The following is an 18802-nucleotide window of genomic DNA, read 5'->3' on the forward strand; positions in this document are numbered from 1 at the left end:
GTTCGAGACATTCTCCGGATGTTTTTCCTCCGAATCATTCAAATTAAAGTGTTTCTGTTTATTGAAACGTTTTTTTGTTTGTTTGTTTGTTTAGATTTTTATGTAGAATTAATTGTAATTTATTTATAAAGAGTAAGCCGAGCAAACAGTACAGTCAGTAATGTAAAAAGTAATAATAATGTCCCACGTATGTTTTCTACCACAAAAACAATTTAAAAAGCTTGAAAATACTTGTAAAAGTAAAGCTTGCTGTTCTGGAAAATGCTCATCCTTACCATATATGGAAAGTGACGTAAATCCAGGGAGTTATTAATAATACATTCACTTCTCCCTGAGAAGTTTGATCTAGTAAAAACATCACCCCTGAGTTCTGCTATAGTCATCTCACAACCTGTGTAGTGATTGCTTTGTTGTTTCTTTATTACATGGCGCTCTGTGGTTATTGTGTGTCTCTTTATAATGTCATCTCTGTATCAGTTACTGAAGGAAGATATTAAAGAGCTACTCCACAAACATGGGGAAAGATTAGGAGCAGAGGTGTTAGTGAACAGGGCATTGAAGGCCTGGTGTTTGTTTGAGCAAATGTAGAGAAGAACTCTGTTTTGACCTAAAGAAAATATAATATAATAGGGTTCCAAGAGAATATCTGTTGCACTTTAGGGGGTATTAGGCATTGCAGTGTGTGAGGGTGGAGCAGAACATGCAAGGACAGAGAGTGAGCCAAGCAGTGTTGTGGTACTCGAGATCGGTCTTGGTCTCGAGACCGGTCTTAAGACCGTTTTCTGATGGTCTCGGTCTCGTCTCGGACTCGACCGCATTTGGTCTCGGTCTTGTCTCGGTCTCGGGCTCTGAGGACTCGGCATTTTATTTCAAGACCAGTCAAGACCGCAACTGTGAAAATATCAATAAACGTACAGCATACTGTCCAGTTTATTTTTTAACATCTTTGTTTTCAGTGGATCCAAAATGCACCGATTAAAATCCAAGCAACTACATGTTTCTGTTACTCTGCCCTCCTGCCCCCCTCCCCACCTTTAACTCGCACGCGGTGCTCCAGGACATGCGCAGTGGTTTTCTCTCAGCGGCAGAAAATGTTTGTCTAATCGTCAGTAATATAATAGCGCTGCATAAATAGTAAGAAATCCGATGGCCACAGCTAACTCAGCAGCGCTTCGCTTTCAGAGACGGTGGGGACAACGTCTTAACTATTTTCGTCACTTAGAAAAGTAGCTCAAAGAAGGTAAGCTCCGTTGGCGTGATGTTAGCAAAGCTAGCTGTACAGAGACACATAAGAATTTGTGATGAAAAAAAGTCACTCACTGCCTGAATTATTGTGCGGAGATGTTGACTGACTTGTCGCATATATAGGACAACGCTGTGTCCAAAAGTCTGCAATATAGTGATGTGACATTCAGAAACAGTCGATTCTTCTCCACGGCTCTTTATTTATTAGATAGGACTGGAGTGTCACACACTGAGAGCCGTTGTTCTATCAGATTACCATACACTGTCAGAATAGCATACGTGCAGTGAGTACCATGCCTGCGCATGCGCATTAAGAAGTCCGACCGTCAGAGGAGTTGTCAGTTCACCATATGCAGCAAGTTATGACGAAAATAAGTCATTAAACTGTTTTCAATGATAACTATATAGATATACTTGTGTTGTCATGGTTTCAAAGTGTATTTAAAGCAGGTCTGGCTGCAGCTGGAGTCAGCTACAACAAACGCCCGTGTAAAACTCACTTAACCGCTAAGTCAGGATGCCATACAACTGTTAATAACAGATCTACGTCATGATTCTATGTTCCTAGCATACATGCAGTGAGTACCATGCCAGCGCATGCGCATTAAGAAGTCCGACCGTCAGTGGAGTTGTCAGTTCAGCATATGCAACAAGTTATGACGAAAATAAGTCATTAAATTGTTTATAATATGACATAATGTGATAACTAGATAGATATACATGCGTTGTCGTGGTTTCAAAGTGTATTTAAAGCAGGTCTGGCTGCAGCTGGATGCCATACAACTGTTAATAACCAAGTGTATGATGATCTACGTCACTCATGATTCTATGTTGCTGATTAAATAAAATCATATGGTAATGACAGCGTATGCATGTCTGAGCTAAGGTATGACTATCTGACAACGTATGCTGATCTGACAGAACACCGTGAGTTCGTGCTAAGCGTATGACGATCTGACCTGACAGAACACCCGTTCTTTGTTCTTGTAATGCTCTGTGTACACTGCATCATTATTTAATTATGTACGTTGATATTTAAATGAACAAATAACTAAAACACAAGAACGAAAGAGCACGCAGAGCATGCACATTGCTCTTTGTTTTTGTTCAAAGTGGCAGCTGTAATGTCTGCCATGGTGTCAGACTGCCTGGCTTCATGTACTGGTAGAGAGAGTGAAAACAGTCACGATGAGCGCCTTCTGTTTGGTTACTTATTGCTTGTTGCTCCTTGGTCAGTGTTCGTAGTTGAGCGTTATTTACAGTCAGGGCATTGCCTCAATTGCTATGTTTAATGGTACAACAGTGGTGGTTTCTTACATGAGCAATATGGGCAAATGCCCAGGGCGTTATGTTTTTAGGGTTGGCACGAGACCATCACACATTGTAACACAGAAATGGAATATTTAATATTGGTAAAATGTATTAAGTATTTAATATCTAGGTGTTTTTATGGGAATATGGATCTTTCAGATTATTCTGAGAAGCAATTTCGATCATATTTTACATTTTATTGTGTCATGTAGCTGTAGCTGGTCTTGGTCTTGACTTGGTCTCGACTTTCCTCGGTCTTGGTCTTGACTTGGTCTCGGACCCTAAAAGTCTTGGTCTTGTCTCGGTCTCGATACACTCTGGTCTTGGTCTTGTCTTGGTCTTGGGTTAGGTGGTCTTGAACACAACACTGGAGCCAAGCATGGGCGGTTCTAGACAGGGCCTACAGTATTTTTAATGTGTTCATGAACACATTAATGTGCACTTTCAGCCTAAGTCACTTTCAGTTTAGACACTGTGATTTTATCAATAAATTAAATCAAAACTATTTTTTTGTATTTAATCAGTGTTTGTTTGAAACTTCCTTGATGATCTGAAACATTTAACAAAAAAGCAAAAACAGAAGAAATCTGTAAGAGGCAAGTACTTTGTCAAGCATTGTGAAAAAGTCTCACTCTTTGTGTGTTGTGGAGAGAGAATCTTGACACTCATTAGAAAATCACATAGAGAACCAAATAGTGATTTTGGTAGGAGTGTAAGCGTCACTAAAATGATTTATGTTATGAAAAAAATGTATGTTTATTTCTAACAGTTAGGATTATGCATTTTAAGTTGTTTGGTTCATGTTTTGAGATTTGTGTAAAATGATTATATTTTATTTCGTGTCCAACTATTTTTTTGTTGGAAGTTATCGCGAGATTTGTGTATATGTGTTGCGAGACTTGAATAAACAGAGAAGGAGCAGAAGTCTGGAACTGAGCCACGTGCAGCAGCCTTGTGTCTCATGTAGCTCTTAAGGTATTTTGTAGTTATGTTTGTAATATTTTGTTAATATTTTGTATTTTGTAAGTGTTTTAATTACTTAATATTTTAATTTAGAGTGGACGACGAAGTATTAATCTGCTAAAGACCTCCGAAGTGGCAGGTGTCCACGAGGTAACTTTGTTAAAGCACGTCTCACCTGTCTGTCTGTAAATGTATCTGTGTCTAAAGCTTTGTGTTTTATTTCTATATATAGAAATAAAACACAGATGGGCATTTAATAAAAAAAAGCCCGTCTAAAGGAAGGCGTGCCAGTGTGTCACTTTGGAGCTACACTATCTTTAGAATAAAATGTTTTGTAAATACAAATATTACCTAAGCTAAATATACTTTAATTATAAATAAAAAACTAATTATATCATTGTAACTGTCTAATTACTTAGAATAGAATAGAATATACTTTATTGATCCCCAAGGGGAAATTGCTTATTTGTTGAAAGGTACTCTATCTTAGGTAAATACAAAGTTTGTGTGTGTGTGTGTGTGTGTGTGTGTGTGTGTATATATAAATACACACACACACAAACAATATATATATATATATATATATATATACACCTATATAGGTGCTGGAGGTACCATCATGGGAGGACAAGCCCCTACATGGGATGTACCACCGACAAATAACTGAAGTGGCTGATATCAGGAAATCCTACCAATGGCTGGAGAAAGCTGGACTCAAGGACAGCACAGAGGCCCTCATCCTGGCCGCCCAGGAACAGGCACTAAACACCAGAGCAATAGAGGCTCAGATCTACCACACCAGACAAGACCCAAGGTGTAGGTTGTGCAAGGAGGCCTCTGAGACAGTCCAGCACATAACAGCAGGGTGCAAGATGCTGGCAGGGAAAGCGTACATGGAACGACATAACCAAGTGGCGGGCATAGTGTACAGGAACATCTGTGCAGAATATGGACTGGAAGCCCCGAGGTCAAAGTGGGGAACACCCCCAAAGGTGGTGGAGAATGACCGAGCTAAGATCCTGTGGGACTTCCAGATCCAGACAGACAAGATGGTAATGGAGAACCAACCGGACATTGTGGTGGTGGATAAAGAACAGAGGAAAGCCGTTGTGGTGGATTTAGCAATACCAAGTGACCACAACATCAGGAAAAAAGGAGAAACTGGAGAAATACCAGGGCCTCAGAGAGGAACTGGAGAAGGCCTGGAAGGTGAAGACCACAGTGGTGCCTGTGGTCATCGGGGCCCTCGGGGCAGTCACCCCCAAACTGGAGCAGTGGCTCAAACAGATCCCAGGAACAACATCAGACATCTCAGTCCAGAAATGTGCAGTTCTAGGCACAGCCAAGATACTGGAGGACCCTCAAGCTCCCAGGCCTCTGGCAGAGGACCCGAGCTCAGAGGATGAAAGAGACCACCCATGGAGGGTGAGAGGGGAATTTTTTTTTTTTTTTTTTTTTTTATACACACACACACACACACACACACACACACACGCACACACACACACTCCTGACTGCCAGTAGTTCATTTACAGAGGACATTTCTAAACTTGAATATCTCCCACCCCCTGCATTCTACTGAATTAATTCCTTTTGGTATCTACAGAGGACATTTAGGGCTTTTCAATGATACCACATGTGAAGGGGTGGGACTTTTGTACGTACCTTTTTCTAATTCATAAAAATGGCGTTCATCAGTAATAACACATTTTATGGGAAGAGACAAAGTAAGTGCATAAAACCTTTTATTACCTTACTGTGATGGAGACCAGGGGTTCCATCCCATATTGATTATTGATATGTTATTTATTTACAGTCTAAATGTGTTTTGTATCAGTTCTTTATTTCAGTTACACTGTGACATTTAGTGAATATTCTTTTTGGGTAGGGAGGCTGGCCATCTTTCCTGTTCAGAGAATGTGGGGGAAGATGTCAGTTTGTTTCTGATTCAGATTGGTTCAATCTGAGTTAATTGAGTAATTACCTTTCTGGGTGTGTCTCAGAAAGGTGGAGCAGAAAGGGAGACAAATTATCCTGGAGCAAACCATCTTCCATTAAGAGGGGTAATACGCTGAGGATTTATATTTAGTTATATTTACTTTTGATTGACCTTAGATTAGTTTAGTTTTAATAATTTGCATACATGTAAATATTTATTGGATCATTTATTGTTTGCTAGGTTTGTGTAAGTAGTGTTTGTTTCTTGTTTGTCTTTTTTTATCACCCCTTTACCTGGTTAACTGTTGGAACTTGCCTCAGGTATGAATGTCAGCTTCTTTGCTTCACTGTGTGAAGGGTGTCGGTGTAATGGTGACCTGGAGCTCCCAAATAAACCCACCTCAACTATATTTTGTTGCCTCACTTCCTTCCTTCCTGAATGCAGTGCCTCCGCCGGTCAAGGTGACACAAAAACTGTGGGATTTTCAAAAAATGGTGATTGGACAATATTTTTTTCCCCTGGTAGTCAGGAATATATATATATATATATATATATATATACACCTAACAGTGATAAGTTCAAAATGACTAGATAGTGCAATAAAATAACCTATACATGAGCACAATTGTTTATTTAAATTGTTGATTTAAATAAGGGTTTGTATACTAAGGTCAGTTTATTGTGTTTTATCTACACTTTGTTTTGTAGTGTTTCTTTTTTTGATCAGAAAATAATGTTAATTTTGTCTAGTGATCTCCATAATATAGAAATAGAAAACAATGAAAAATTATTGACACAAATTAACTGAACATAAATGAGAATGTTTTATTATTATCCAAACCCCCACTCATCTTTTAAAAAGTTAAAAGTTAACTTGCCACTGACAACATCGTTTAGTCTGTTGAGAGCGCTGTCCGATGGCTAACGCCCGTTTTGCCACAGTCCCAACCTTATTGGATAACATAGTGAGCAAGTGGTGCTAATACTGAACGGTGATTGGTCCATTCCTCAGCAACTCTTGTGCACTCAACTGAGACACGCACACTCGTGAGGCTGGAGAAGGACGCCAACATGGCGGAAGCAGAGGGGAGCGAAGTTACTTCAGGAGGAATTTTCCAAGAAATCTTCACCTCCCCGTTAAACCTCACCCTGCTCAGCCTCTGCTTGTTCTTGTTGTACAAAATCTTCCGCGGCGACCGGCCGCCCGATCTGGGCGAGGTGGAGAAGCCTCTGCCTAAAATGAAAAAGAAGGATTTCACTCTGGCAGAGTTGAAGCCTTACGATGGAGTGCAGGATCCGCGGATTCTCATGGCCGTTAACGGGAAAGTATTCGACGTGACCAGAGGAAAGAAGTTTTACGGACCAGGTAAATGTTCCTAAAAGTTCCGGTTTCCACCCGCCTTCCAGCATCTAAGTTAGCGTGAAATGACCATTTGTCGTTTCTAAGATTTTAACAGCTGATTATGTTTACCAGCAGACTCCGTGTTCTGCGTTTTGGGTCGTTTGTTTCAGTTTTTCTGCTGGAATGTGGCGTCACACCCCTTTAGTCTTTTAGCTGAAGCTGATTTTTTACAGTGGAGAGGCTGTGGCAACCTTTAAATCAGAGATCGTCTATGAACAAGTTGATTCCTTCTCCAGAAAAAACGTGGACTGTCGCAATGTCCACGTTAAAGTGACATATAATTAGTATTATTGCAATCAAATGATTAAGACTCATTTACATTATTTTCTTAGTTATTGTTTCAATTTATATTTATTGTCTTATTTAATGTTCTTATTAAATGAATGGTTGAATTGACTAAAACTTTGAATTTATTGTAATTTGAGGTTTTTCTAAACAGAAATCACGTTGTTCAATTTGTGTGTGTAAGAAAAAACACACACTAGCGGAAGCAGCCACTTACTGAATCCAATATCCTCTCAACTTAATGTCATACCAGATTATATCAGGGACAGCAGAATAGAATAGTTTGTTTACTGTGATTAGCATAATCCAGTGTTTCCCAACCCTGGTCCCCAGGGAACACTGACCTGCATGTTTTAGATGTTCCCCTGCTTCAGCACACATGATTTCAATTGATGGCTGATTAACAGGGTTTTGCTGAATTGCAATCATCTGAATGGGGTGTGTTGAAGCAGGGGAACATCTAAAACATGCAGGTCAGTGAGCCTTGAGGACCAGGGTTGGGAAACACTGGCATAATCCATAGCATCTGTTTTTATTTTTGAACATTATTGTAGGTTCAAACTCTGACACTAAATCCCTCATTTGTTGCTCTTTGAAATCTCTCGTGCACCTTTTTATCACAGAATAACATCTTAATGTTGGATTTTCTCAGTCATTGTTTTCCAGGTGTCACAGGAGCGTTTTTGACTCGGTCGTACCTGTTTGGTTTTTATCTTATCTCATTCTGTAACCTCTGCTGTCTGTGACCTCTGACCGACTGGATAACCGGCAGCCATCATCCAAAGTCTGCAGCTCTGGACTTTAAATCCCAGAGGTCATGGTTTTACTGATTTTAATGTTTTAACGTTTTTGCATAGTCATTTTTCACAGCCGCATCTGCAGCCCTGAATATGTTTAAAAGAGTCAAAGAGCCACTGTTAGAACTCAACACACATCAATATAAATGAAAAAGTTGAATATTTATGATTATAAACTAAATAAAATGCTTCAGACTATCCGTTGTCTACAGTGAAGATCTGATAGTTTGAAATATTTTAAAACAAAATGAATGTAACATGATATTTTTATTTAAAACTGAAAAGTAGCTCATTAAAATATTCTAAAATTGTTTATGTGTTAATAATGAAATTAAAGTCTGACCATGAGCCATTTCTCCTGTCCACTTCCTGCTTTTGGAGCGGTCTCCGGTCCGCTTGGCGTTCACATTCAAACCGAACCCAGACCGAGGTTTGGAGGAACAGAGGTCAGAGGTCGATTAGAATTCATACCTCACCAACCGGACTTTGACTAGACAGATGAAGCGGAGTGGGGTTAAGGCTGAACAGGTCTGAATGATGATAAAATCCTTTAATCACTTGGAATAACTGACTCTGCATCTGGAAGCTTCCGTGTTCTTGTTTCTAGCGCCCCCTGCTGTTCAGCCTTGGTTAGCAGATAAAGCTACAGAAACGTTTTGTGTTGTGAAGCCGATCAGCATGCAGATGTTTCATAAATATTCAGTTTAAAAAAATTATTTTCATTTATCAAAATCAAACTAAACGCCAACCCTGTAATAATGAGGGTTGGCGTTTAGTTTGGATTATTTATTCTGGATGATTAATTGCTCCAGAAGTTTTTATAATTAACGATAATGTTGTTTTGAGATCATTTTCCAGTTATATAATGGTAATAATAGATCAAAAACAGATTCTCACAGATCAACAAACTTTAATTTCTAATGAACATTTAACTCTAAAATAAAATCTAAAATAAATAAAACAGATGAATTATGAAAATTATCCCTAAAAATCACCAAACTGAAAACTTTATCATCCAGTTTTTGGTAGGAAGAGAAAAACAATAAATCTTAGAATTGGAAGTTATTGATATCAGTTTAATTTCTGAGTTGATTTATGGGTGGTTGTGTGGTTTCCCTGCAGACGGGCCGTACGGCGTGTTCGCCGGCAGAGACGCCTCCAGAGGCCTGGCCACCTTCTGCCTGGACAGAGACGCCCTGAAGGCCGAACACGACGACCTGTCGGACCTGAACGCCATGCAGCAGGAGAGCCTGGCCGAGTGGGAGACGCAGTTCACCAGTCGGTTTCCTCTTTCTGCTCATCCATTTTCTGTTTCTGCTCATTTGGAAAAACCCTTTAAGATTCTGATTGGTTCTGAGGTTTTAGAGATCAGAGCTTTCAGACGTTCTGCTCACATTATCAATACAATAATCAATACATGTTTCAGTCTTTCTGCTTCAGGCTGAACCTTTTTAGTCGTTGCTAACTCCTTAAACAGAATCTGCTGATTGATCCTAACTATTGTTTTAGTTATTGATTAATCGATTAGTCGGATAAAATAAATGCTGCATTTAGCTTCTTTAACCTTTTCCAGACATTATATTTACATATTTACTGTAACTCAGTCACTTAGATACTGTTATTGCATTTTAGGCAATAAAATGTTTATTTTCTTTAAAAGAGGAATCAAGTTGTTTATTTGTATTTTTAATGTTTTAAAAAAGCTTAAGCAGCTAAATGAAAAGTGAGCCCAATTTTATCATGTCAATCAGAATCACTGGAATAATCTGTCAGTCGGCAGCAGATTATTTCAGTTTCTACCTTTAAATCCTGAAACCTGATGGTTCTGTTGCAGTGAAATACGATTACATCGGCAAACTGCTGAAACCGGGAGAGGAACCGAGCGAATACACGGACGAAGACGAGGCAAAGGACAAGAAGAGCGACTAGAGGACGAAGAGGAGGCTGGCCTCACCGTTTGTAGCGCTTTCGCTCTGAGCTTCAGGACTTTCTGAGAAAACATTTCCATTTCCTTCAGCTTTGGACCAATCACTGATCTCCATTTCTCTGCGTTTCTTCGGGCCGTTAGCGGTGAAGCGTCGTGTTTCTGCTCAGATCGTCTCGTTGTAATCTCTTTCATCTGAACTCAAACTCGGCTGAATCGGTGAAAATAAACATGTCAGAAGCTGCTTTTACTGTTTCTGATGAAAACCTTTTAAAGACGATAAATCTGCATAATTATTGCATCTTAAATGTTCAGGAAGCTGCAGATGGACGGAGTTACAACTGATCTGGATTGTTTTGTACATAATCGATTCCCAATCTGAGCAAACGGTTCAGTCAGATTTCTGCTGTTTTCTCTGCTCTTACATTGTGAAACTTTTTGAACTTTTTGCTTCTTTTTCATGTTTAAGATGAAATATAATCATTTCAGGACTTTTAATGACACTATGCCATGAAACTACTGTTGTAATAAACTGCTTCTGTTTTTATTTTAGCACTAAATCAGGATCTGATCTTCAGATTTCTTCTGGTTACTAAAACGATCTTCTGATGTTTTTAAAGCTCAGACTCATTTAAAGTTTATTTTTCTGTTTTGCTCTTGTTTTATGCATTTAATTTGCTATAAAATGAAGGAATATTTTCCTGTATGTATGCATTGGGCCACACAGACATAATCTCTGAATCATATTTTGATTTAATAAAGAAAAGTTTAAAATGGCCAGCTGGGTGACTTTTGTTTCAGTTTCTTTAAAGTTAAACATTTACAAATTAAGTTTTTGTTGAGCAGATATTAAAATGGATAAGAACACCAGCAATCAGCCTGAAACCTGGGAGCAGTGATGACCTCTGACCTGAACCTTCAGACACATTAAGACAGTCACAAAGTCGGCCTTCTGTCACCTGAAGAATCTCCAGGATCAGAGGACTGATGTCTCAGATCAGAGAAACTCATCCAGGCGTTTATCTTCAGTCTCATTGTTTCCTGCAGCAGCGTCTTCACAGGTCTGTCCACCAAATCGATCCTCCAGCTGCAGCTGATCCAGAAGCTGCTGCTGCTGTTCTGACTAGAACCAGGAAGACGGAGACATAACACCAGATCCACAGTCCTACAGCTGTAGCTCAGAGAACAGACTGTAAAATCCTGTTAGTCTATAAATCACTGAACAGTTTAGCACCACAACCATTAAAGATCTGCTGCTGTTGAATCAACCTGCCAGACCCTCAGGTTCTGGTTCTGGTTCTGCTCTGCATCCAGAACCAGAACCAAACGAGGAGAAGCAGCATTCAGCTTCTATGCACCACAGATCTGGAACAAACTTCCAGAAAACTGAGAAACAGCAGAAACACTGACTTCCTTTAAATCCAGACTCCTGGTTAGTTTTATTAGAATCGTGATCAATTTATCGACGGCATCGACTTAATGTCACGTTTTATTGTTGATTCTCTGCTGCATGACTTTGTGTTTCTGTGTTTGTGATGTAAAGTCTTTGAAAAGCCTGCTGCTGACATGCTGCACAGAGAACATTTGATTGATTTAATTTAATACTTTTTATGATCATCAGTTAATTTAACTTTATAAAAATAATTTTAAACTGTAACTAATTTAATGTGTAGCATCAAATATATTTAGAACAAAATTCATAATGTTTTTCATTTTTTGCATCATGTTGTATTTTATTGTGATTTTATGGGACAAACCAAAACAAAGATGATATTTATGAAGTGAATAGTAGAAACTGGTTTTTCATTTTGTTTTAAATCTCTTTGTATTTGCTAATGGTCAAACTTTGATGCTCTGCAGGTTTTGGGTCATGCAGAGTGAAGTTTGGTCAGATTGGATGGAGAAGGACTTTTCAAGCCTCACTGCAGATTCTCCATTAAATTTTAGTCTGGACTTTGACTAGTCCATTTGAAGACATGGCTATTTTTGGTTTGGATCGCCTCTGACCAATTCTGCTGCTGGAAGGAGAAACTTCAACATGTCTTCCAGAAAGGGCCTGTCTGCAGCTCTATGATGTAGCAATGCATCCCCACAGCATGATGATGCCACTACCATGTTCCACCACTGAGATGGTGTGCTCAGGTTGGTACAGAAATCTAGGCCAAACAGCTGAAGTTTAATGTTTGCAGTGTTCCCTACCCTGCTCAAATCAAACTGCAGATAATAGTTTTTAATTGTTCTTTTCTGGAAACTGAAAAAAATGACTCATAGTTTTCCTGTAAACAGATTCTCTGCTTACTTTTAAATGATGCTCTTTAAGGTGAAAAGTCAAGAGACAGGCAACATGCTGGACAGGTGAGGAAATTGCATTATAAGCAGTAAAATGGATATGCATTTCATTTAATTCATAAATGCCTTAAAATCAGTTTTTCTCACATTCTCTACCATGCTACAAATTACAATATTAAACATTTTATCTTTTTTTTCCTTACATTACCAATTCAACTTATCTACAGGGTTCTAATTAATGTGTTGAATCCTCTAAAAGTGATAAAAAATTAGCAGGTCTAAATAAAAACTTCTGAATGTTTTATTGGACTGAACAATAGAACGTGAAGTATTAACATGTTACTGTAACATATAAATACGTGTAGCATATCTTCACATACCGCTATAAATTTAAATGTTCTCATCTCAGGGGCAATTTTAAGACCAAAGCAAAAACTATTCCTGGTGTGTTACAGATTGAAAAGGTTAAGTGTCAGAAGTGGGATTCGAACCCACGCCTCCATTCGGAGACCAGAAGTCCCGCTCATACGGAAGGTTTGATCCTTGAGTCTGGCGCCTTAGACCACTCGGCCATCCTGACACAGTCGCGTTGAAGTGGTTTCACTATATATTTAATCCGTCACACTGACTTGAGTTTGTTATAGTTTTGTATATAAATGATTACTCCTTTATGATGTGTATGCGGAAGATGACGTACGTGTGTTTCATTTAAGTGTAGAGCTTACAATACTTTTAACTTAGTTTTTCTCTACGCATGGGTATTGTAAAAGTCCCAGTCATGCGGCATTGAAGTAACCAGCTCAAACGGAAATATTTTTATAGAACAGAAAAAAAAGTTTTTGTACATGCCGTTTAATTGTGACTGCTTTATTCATTTTAGTTAATTAACATACTACAGGGATGAGAATTAATATATACTTATTTAAGTTGTAGACTGTACAATTTTAGAACTCCTTCATGTGTTATAACTACGGTACGTGAACGCCTCAGCTTCCGGTATATCTGCCTCAGACGGCCATATTGGACTTTTTCAAGGGTATCTGAAGACGCTAAGCCAGACGACATGTACCGGTTTGCGAAAACTGTAGCTATCCTCGGAGGTAAGGAGACTGCTTTCCTTTGTAATTTATGTCCTATTTTATGTTATTAGACCAAAGATCAGTTCATTATCAATCAAGAGGAGGGAGTAATAAGGTTTTTGGTTGTTTGACCGCCCCCTTACATGCCTGCCGTTAGCTAGCCACTATTAGCATGCCCCAAGGAATCCTGATACGTTCAGACATTGTGTGTTTTTATGTGTTTTACTGCATAAAACACATAAGCCCGGGGTTCTGGTAATTCAAATACACAATTTACATTAGTGAACATAGTACCGTATACTAAGTGTTTTCCAGCTCGGTGTAATTAAGATTACAGTTAATTTGAAAGTATTAGTGTCATAAAACACAAGCATTGTTGATCCTGCGAAATCAAATCAGGACAGAAATGCTCACACTAATTTTTCCTAAACACGTTACAATCTACTGTAAAATAAACAATTGATTTCAGAAGTGGGTTTGTAGTTTCTTACAGGACTACACTTCAACTTTTACAAATGAAAAATTGTTTCCAAGAAATATAAATGAAATGTTATCATTTTCAGGGAAAAACTTTTGGATGAGAGTCTTTCACACTAAAACGGCCTTTTACTAGTTATACAAACTTATTTTAAATCTGTGGTTGATGCGTAGCCTCCAGGACTAAACCGAGGCGGTGTCCCTCTGTCTCTCTGTCTCTCTGTCCCTCTGTCCCTCTGTCCCTCTGTCTCTCTGTCTCTCTGTCCCTCTGTCTCTCTGTCTCTCTGTCCCTCTGTCTCTCTGTCTCTCTGTCCCTCTGTCCCTCTGTCTCTCTGTCTCTCTGTCCCTCTGTCCCTCTGTCTCTCTGTCTCTCTGTCCCTCTGTCCCTCTGTCCCTCTGTCTCTCTGTCTCTCTGTCCCTCTGTCTCTCTGTCTCTCTGTCCCTCTGTCCCTCTGTCTCTCTGTCTCTCTGTCCCTCTGTCTCTCTGTCCCTCTGTCCCTCTGTCCCTCTGTCTCTCTGTCTCTCTGTCCCTCTGTCCCTCTGTCTCTCTGTCCCTCTGTCTCTCTGTCCCTCTGTCCCTCTGTCTCTCTGTCTCTCTGTCCCTCTGTCCCTCTGTCTCTCTGTCTCTCTGTCCCTCTGTCCCTCTGTCTCTCTGTCTCTCTGTCCCTCTGTCCCTCTGTCTCTCTGTCCCTCTGTCCCTCTGTCTCTCTGTCTCTCTGTCTCTCTGTCCCTCTGTCTCTCTGTCTCTCTGTCCCTCTGTCCCTCTGTCCCTCTGTCTCTCTGTCCCTCTGTCCCTCTGTCTCTCTGTCCCTCTGTCTCTCTGTCCCTCTGTCTCTCTGTCTCTCTGTCTCTCTGTCTCTCTGTCCCTCTGTCTCTCTGTCCCTCTGTCTCTCTGTGTCTCTCTGTCCCTCTGTCTCTCTGTCCCTCTGTCCCTCTGTGTCTCTCTGTCCCTCTGTCTCTCTGTCCCTCTGTGTCTCTCTGTCTCTCTGTCCCTCTGTCTCTCTGTCTCTCTGTCCCTCTGTCTCTCTCTGTCCCTCTGTCCCTCTGTCCCTCTGTCTCTCTGTCTCTCTCTGTCTCTCTGTCTCTCTGTCCCTCTGTCTCTCTGTCCCTCTGTCTCTCTGTCCCTCTGTGTCTCTCTGTCTCTCTGTCCCTCTGTCTCTCTGTCTCTCTGTCCCTCTGTCTCTCTCTGTCCCTCTGTCCCTCTGTCCCTCTGTCTCTCTGTCTCTCTCTGTCTCTCTGTCTCTCTGTCCCTCTGTCTCTCTGTCCCTCTGTCTCTCTGTCCCTCTGTCCCTCTGTCTCTCTGTCCCTCTGTCTCTCTGTCCCTCTGTCTCTCTGTCTCTCTGTCCCTCTGTCCCTCTGTCTCTCTGTCCCTCTGTCCCTCTGTCTCTCTGTCTCTCTGTCTCTCTGTCCCTCTGTCCCTCTGTCTCTCTGTCTCTCTGTCCCTCTGTCCCTCTGTCTCTCTGTCTCTCTGTCCCTCTGTCCCTCTGTCTCTCTGTCTCTCTGTCTCTCTGTCCCTCTGTCCCTCTGTCTCTCTGTCCCTCTGTCTCTCTGTCTCTCTGTCCCTCTGTCTCTCTGTCTCTCTGTCTCTCTGTCCCTCTGTCTCTCTGTCTCTCTGTCCCTCTGTCTCTCTGTCTCTCTGTCCCTCTGTCTCTCTGTGTCTCTCTGTCCCTCTGTCTCTCTGTCCCTCTGTCCCTCTGTGTCTCTCTGTCCCTCTGTCTCTCTGTCCCTCTGTGTCTCTCTGTCTCTCTGTCCCTCTGTCTCTCTGTCTCTCTCTGTCTCTCTGTCTCTCTGTCCCTCTGTCTCTCTGTCTCTCTGTCCCTCTGTCTCTCTGTCCCTCTGTCTCTCTGTCCCTCTGTCTCTCTGTCCCTCTGTCTCTCTGTGTCTCTCTGTCCCTCTGTCTCTCTGTCTCTCTCTGTCCCTCTGTCTCTCTGTCCCTCTGTCTCTCTGTCCCTCTGTCTCTCTGTCCCTCTGTCCCTCTGTCCCTCTGTCCCTCTGTCCCTCTGTCCCTCTGTCCCTCTGTCTCTCTGTCCCTCTGTCTCTCTGTCCCTCTGTCTCTCTGTCTCTCTGTCTCTCTGTCCCTCTGTCCCTCTCTGTCCCTCTGTCCCTCTGTCTCTCTGTCTCTCTGTCCCTCTGTCCCTCTGTCTCTCTGTCTCTCTGTCTCTCTGTCTCTCTGTCTCTCTCTGTCTCTCTGTCTCTCTGTCTCTCTGTCTCTCTCTGTCCCTCTGTCTCTCTGTCTCTCTGTCCCTCTGTCCCTCTGTCTCTCTGTCTCTCTGTCTCTCTGTCTCTCTCTGTCCCTCTGTCTCTCTGTCTCTCTGTCTCTCTGTCCCTCTGTCTCTCTCTGTCTCTCTGTCCCTCTGTCCCTCTGTCCCTCTGTCTCTCTGTCCCTCTGTCTCTCTCTGTCCCTCTGTCTCTCTGTCCCTCTGTCTCTCTGTCCCTCTGTCTCTCTGTCCCTCTGTCCCTCTGTCCCTCTGTCTCTCTGTCCCTCTGTCCCTCTGTCTCTCTGTCCCTCTGTCCCTCTGTCTCTCTGTCTCTCTGTCTCTCTGTCTCTCTGTCCCTCTGTCCCTCTGTCTCTCTCTGTCCCTCTGTCCCTCTGTCTCTCTGTCCCTCTGTCCCTCTGTCCCTCTGTCTCTCTGTCTCTCTGTCTCTCTGTCTCTCTGTCTCTCTCTGTCTCTCTGTCTCTCTGTCTCTCTGTCTCTCTGTCTCTCTCTGTCCCTCTGTCTCTCTGTCTCTCTGTCCCTCTGTCCCTCTGTCTCTCTGTCTCTCTGTCTCTCTGTCTCTCTCTGTCCCTCTGTCTCTCTGTCTCTCTGTCTCTCTGTCCCTCTGTCTCTCTCTGTCTCTCTGTCCCTCTGTCTCTCTGTCTCTCTGTCCCTCTGTCTCTCTCTGTCTCTCTCTGTCCCTCTGTCCCTCTGTCTCTCTGTCTCTCTGTCTCTCTGTCTCTCTGTCTCTCTCTGTCCCTCTGTCTCTCTGTCTCTCTGTCTCTCTGTCTCTCTGTCTCTCTCTGTCTCTCTGTCTCTCTGTCTCTCTGTCTCTCTGTCTCTCTGTCTCTCTCTGTCCCTCTGTCTCTCTGTCTCTCTGTCCCTCTGTCCCTCTGTCTCTCTGTCTCTCTGTCTCTCTGTCTCTCTCTGTCCCTCTGTCTCTCTGTCTCTCTCTGTCCCTCTGTCTCTCTCTGTCTCTCTCTGTCCCTCTGTCCCTCTGTCTCTCTGTCCCTCTGTCTCTCTGTCCCTCTGTCTCTCTGTCTCTCTGTCCCTCTGCAGGCCGGGCCGGGCGGCAGCTGAGGCACGGATCCACCGCGCCTCAGGACTTCCACTCCAAGTACGGTATGGGAGTTCTGGTCAGTGGCTCCGTCTTCTGCACCGCCGTCTGGGGATATGTAAGTCACAACAGAAGCTTTTATTAAAATATGCAAATGAGACAGATTCTGATTGATCCTCTAAATAAACTAATGTTGAATATCAGTTTAAGGGAATAAAACCTGGAGAAAGTTTAAAGACAGGAAGAAAGCAAAAGCCTTAGTTTGAAAAAATGTGACTAGTTTTAATCTGCATTTTACCCAAACATTTTGTGGAGTTGTCTTTATGTAATATTTGGTGACGATGATTTTACTGTCAATGTTCATCTATTGACATCAACTCTTCCCTCAAACAGAGGGAATATTTTATTGAGTTCATAGATCTCTGTACAGATACTGAAAAATGTGGATTTATTAAAAATGTAGAATTCTTGTTTTGAAGAAACTTATGGAAAATGTTTAACCTTCACTGCATAAATTGTCTCCTTCTAAAATAATACAAACTGTCAGTCATGCATTATTTCAAAGTGAAAGTTTTAGGATTTTATTTTGGTCTGATGATATAATATTCAAGTATTCATGTTAGATGTGACACGCCTTCAGTTGTTAATTATGACCGTTAGAGGGCAGCAAAAGCTTGTTTTCTGTCACACATTACATGAAATTATGGCAAAACACTTGTCATATTCAAAATAAAAAATAAGAAAAACTGGATTTTATTTTTGCATTGAATGTAAATCAAAGATCTGCATGGTGCCACGTTGAGCTTAACCTTTCGATTGTACTGCTTTACGTGCGTCATGTCCGTTATTTCTTTTATAACTTTTATCTTTAAAGCATACAAATGAAGACGAAACATTATTTATCCTGGACATCAACACAGGATGTCCTGAATTTACCTGGAAAATTATAAAATGATCCCAGTCAATCATCTGAAATCTGAAATGTAAAATATGTTTAAATATTTGGTCTGAAGACATAAAACATTTTAAAACCTGAAGCCTTAGCTGATTGTCAGACTTTATTCCAACTGGTGTTAGTTTAGTGACCTTTTGTTACTGGTGGCTGTGCAGGTTCTGACCCAGACGGGAATCGTGTGGAACATGTCTCCAGTCAAGAGGATGACGCCCAAACCATGGAAAGATGCAGAGTGAGGAGCAGCAAGCGTCTGGATGGACAAACATGATCTGTGTTCACATGGAAATTTCTCTTTATTCCAACAAACTATTTTGTTCAAATAAATTGATTCCACTTCTCTGCTGTTTGAAGGTTGTTTCCAGGAAAGAACAGAAATCTTCCTGCTTATATCAGTGACTTACAGAATATTTTCAACGTTCAGGAATAAAAACCTGTTAAAGAATATAACCCTGTTTTTATTTTTATTATTTTCCATTGGCTCTTTGGATACACAATCCTGCTGGAAACTATTGAGATGTTTCCTATTAAAAACATTTAATTCAACTGATTGCTTAATATGAAGCAAAAACCTGCCACAATAAAGAGGAAGACATCTAAAACATGCTGCAATGAGACTGACAGATGCAGGAATATTTGTTTTTCTGCTTCAGTGTACCAGAGTTTAAGTGGTAGCTGATATCAAAAATGTAGTTGAACAGGTTAAAACTGGATTTATTTTATAAAACAAAAGCATTTTTAATGTAGAAATACCATTTAATGTAGATATAATGGGATCCATGATTTATCAAGTTTATTAACTCTGGACGTATATTTCAAATACTGCAACTCGCATAATATAAAAATGTTTCTTATGAATCTTTTAAAATGGGGATTCCAATTATGAC

General features: G+C 41.0%; 2 protein-coding genes and 1 non-coding gene across 3 annotated transcripts; 2 read left to right on the plus strand and 1 right to left on the minus strand.

Moving 5' to 3' along the window:
• The first annotated feature begins 6466 nt into the window (after positions 1-6466).
• On the plus strand, positions 6467-10644 carry pgrmc1 (progesterone receptor membrane component 1). Its single transcript, XM_014976071.2, has 3 exons — positions 6467-6824; positions 9065-9220; positions 9777-10644. Exons 1-3 carry the CDS (start codon positions 6530-6532, stop codon positions 9869-9871), a joined length of 546 nt encoding a protein of 181 aa, XP_014831557.1. The 5' UTR covers positions 6467-6529; the 3' UTR covers positions 9872-10644.
• Positions 10645-12625: 1981 nt separating this feature from the next.
• On the minus strand, positions 12626-12735 carry trnal-caa (transfer RNA leucine (anticodon CAA)). The gene is made up of 2 exons: positions 12698-12735; positions 12626-12671 (listed from the first exon to the last, which is right to left on the minus strand). It is a non-coding gene; the product is annotated as a tRNA-Leu (tRNA).
• A 361-nt stretch (positions 12736-13096) lies between these two features.
• Positions 13097-18256, plus strand: cox7b (cytochrome c oxidase subunit 7B). The gene is made up of 3 exons (XM_014976072.2): positions 13097-13255; positions 16966-17081; positions 18074-18256. The coding sequence occupies exons 1-3, from the start codon at positions 13219-13221 to the stop codon at positions 18152-18154; spliced, it is 234 nt and encodes a 77-aa protein (XP_014831558.1). The 5' UTR covers positions 13097-13218; the 3' UTR covers positions 18155-18256.
• The last annotated feature ends 546 nt before the right edge of the window (positions 18257-18802 follow it).

Source organism: Poecilia mexicana, unplaced genomic scaffold (assembly GCF_051168715.1).
Source record: "Poecilia mexicana isolate PSO_F unplaced genomic scaffold, ASM5116871v1 scaffold_14, whole genome shotgun sequence".
NCBI classification, from domain to species: Eukaryota; Metazoa; Chordata; class Actinopteri; order Cyprinodontiformes; family Poeciliidae; genus Poecilia; species Poecilia mexicana.

Excerpts from the sequence above, each read along its gene's own strand:
- pgrmc1 (XM_014976071.2), top strand. The coding sequence starts at position 6,530 with ATGGCGGAAGCAGAGGGGAGCGAAGTTACTTCAGGAGGAATTTTCCAA. Across the intron at positions 6,825-9,064 it reads AAAGAAGTTTTACGGACCAG|ACGGGCCGTACGGCGTGTTC; the intron begins GTAAATGTTCCT and ends GTTTCCCTGCAG. Across the intron at positions 9,221-9,776 it reads GTGGGAGACGCAGTTCACCA|TGAAATACGATTACATCGGC; the intron begins GTCGGTTTCCTC and ends GTTCTGTTGCAG.
- cox7b (XM_014976072.2), top strand. The coding sequence starts at position 13,219 with ATGTACCGGTTTGCGAAAACTGTAGCTATCCTCGGAG. Across the intron at positions 13,256-16,965 it reads AACTGTAGCTATCCTCGGAG|GCCGGGCCGGGCGGCAGCTG; the intron begins GTAAGGAGACTG and ends GTCCCTCTGCAG. Across the intron at positions 17,082-18,073 it reads GCACCGCCGTCTGGGGATAT|GTTCTGACCCAGACGGGAAT; the intron begins GTAAGTCACAAC and ends GTGGCTGTGCAG.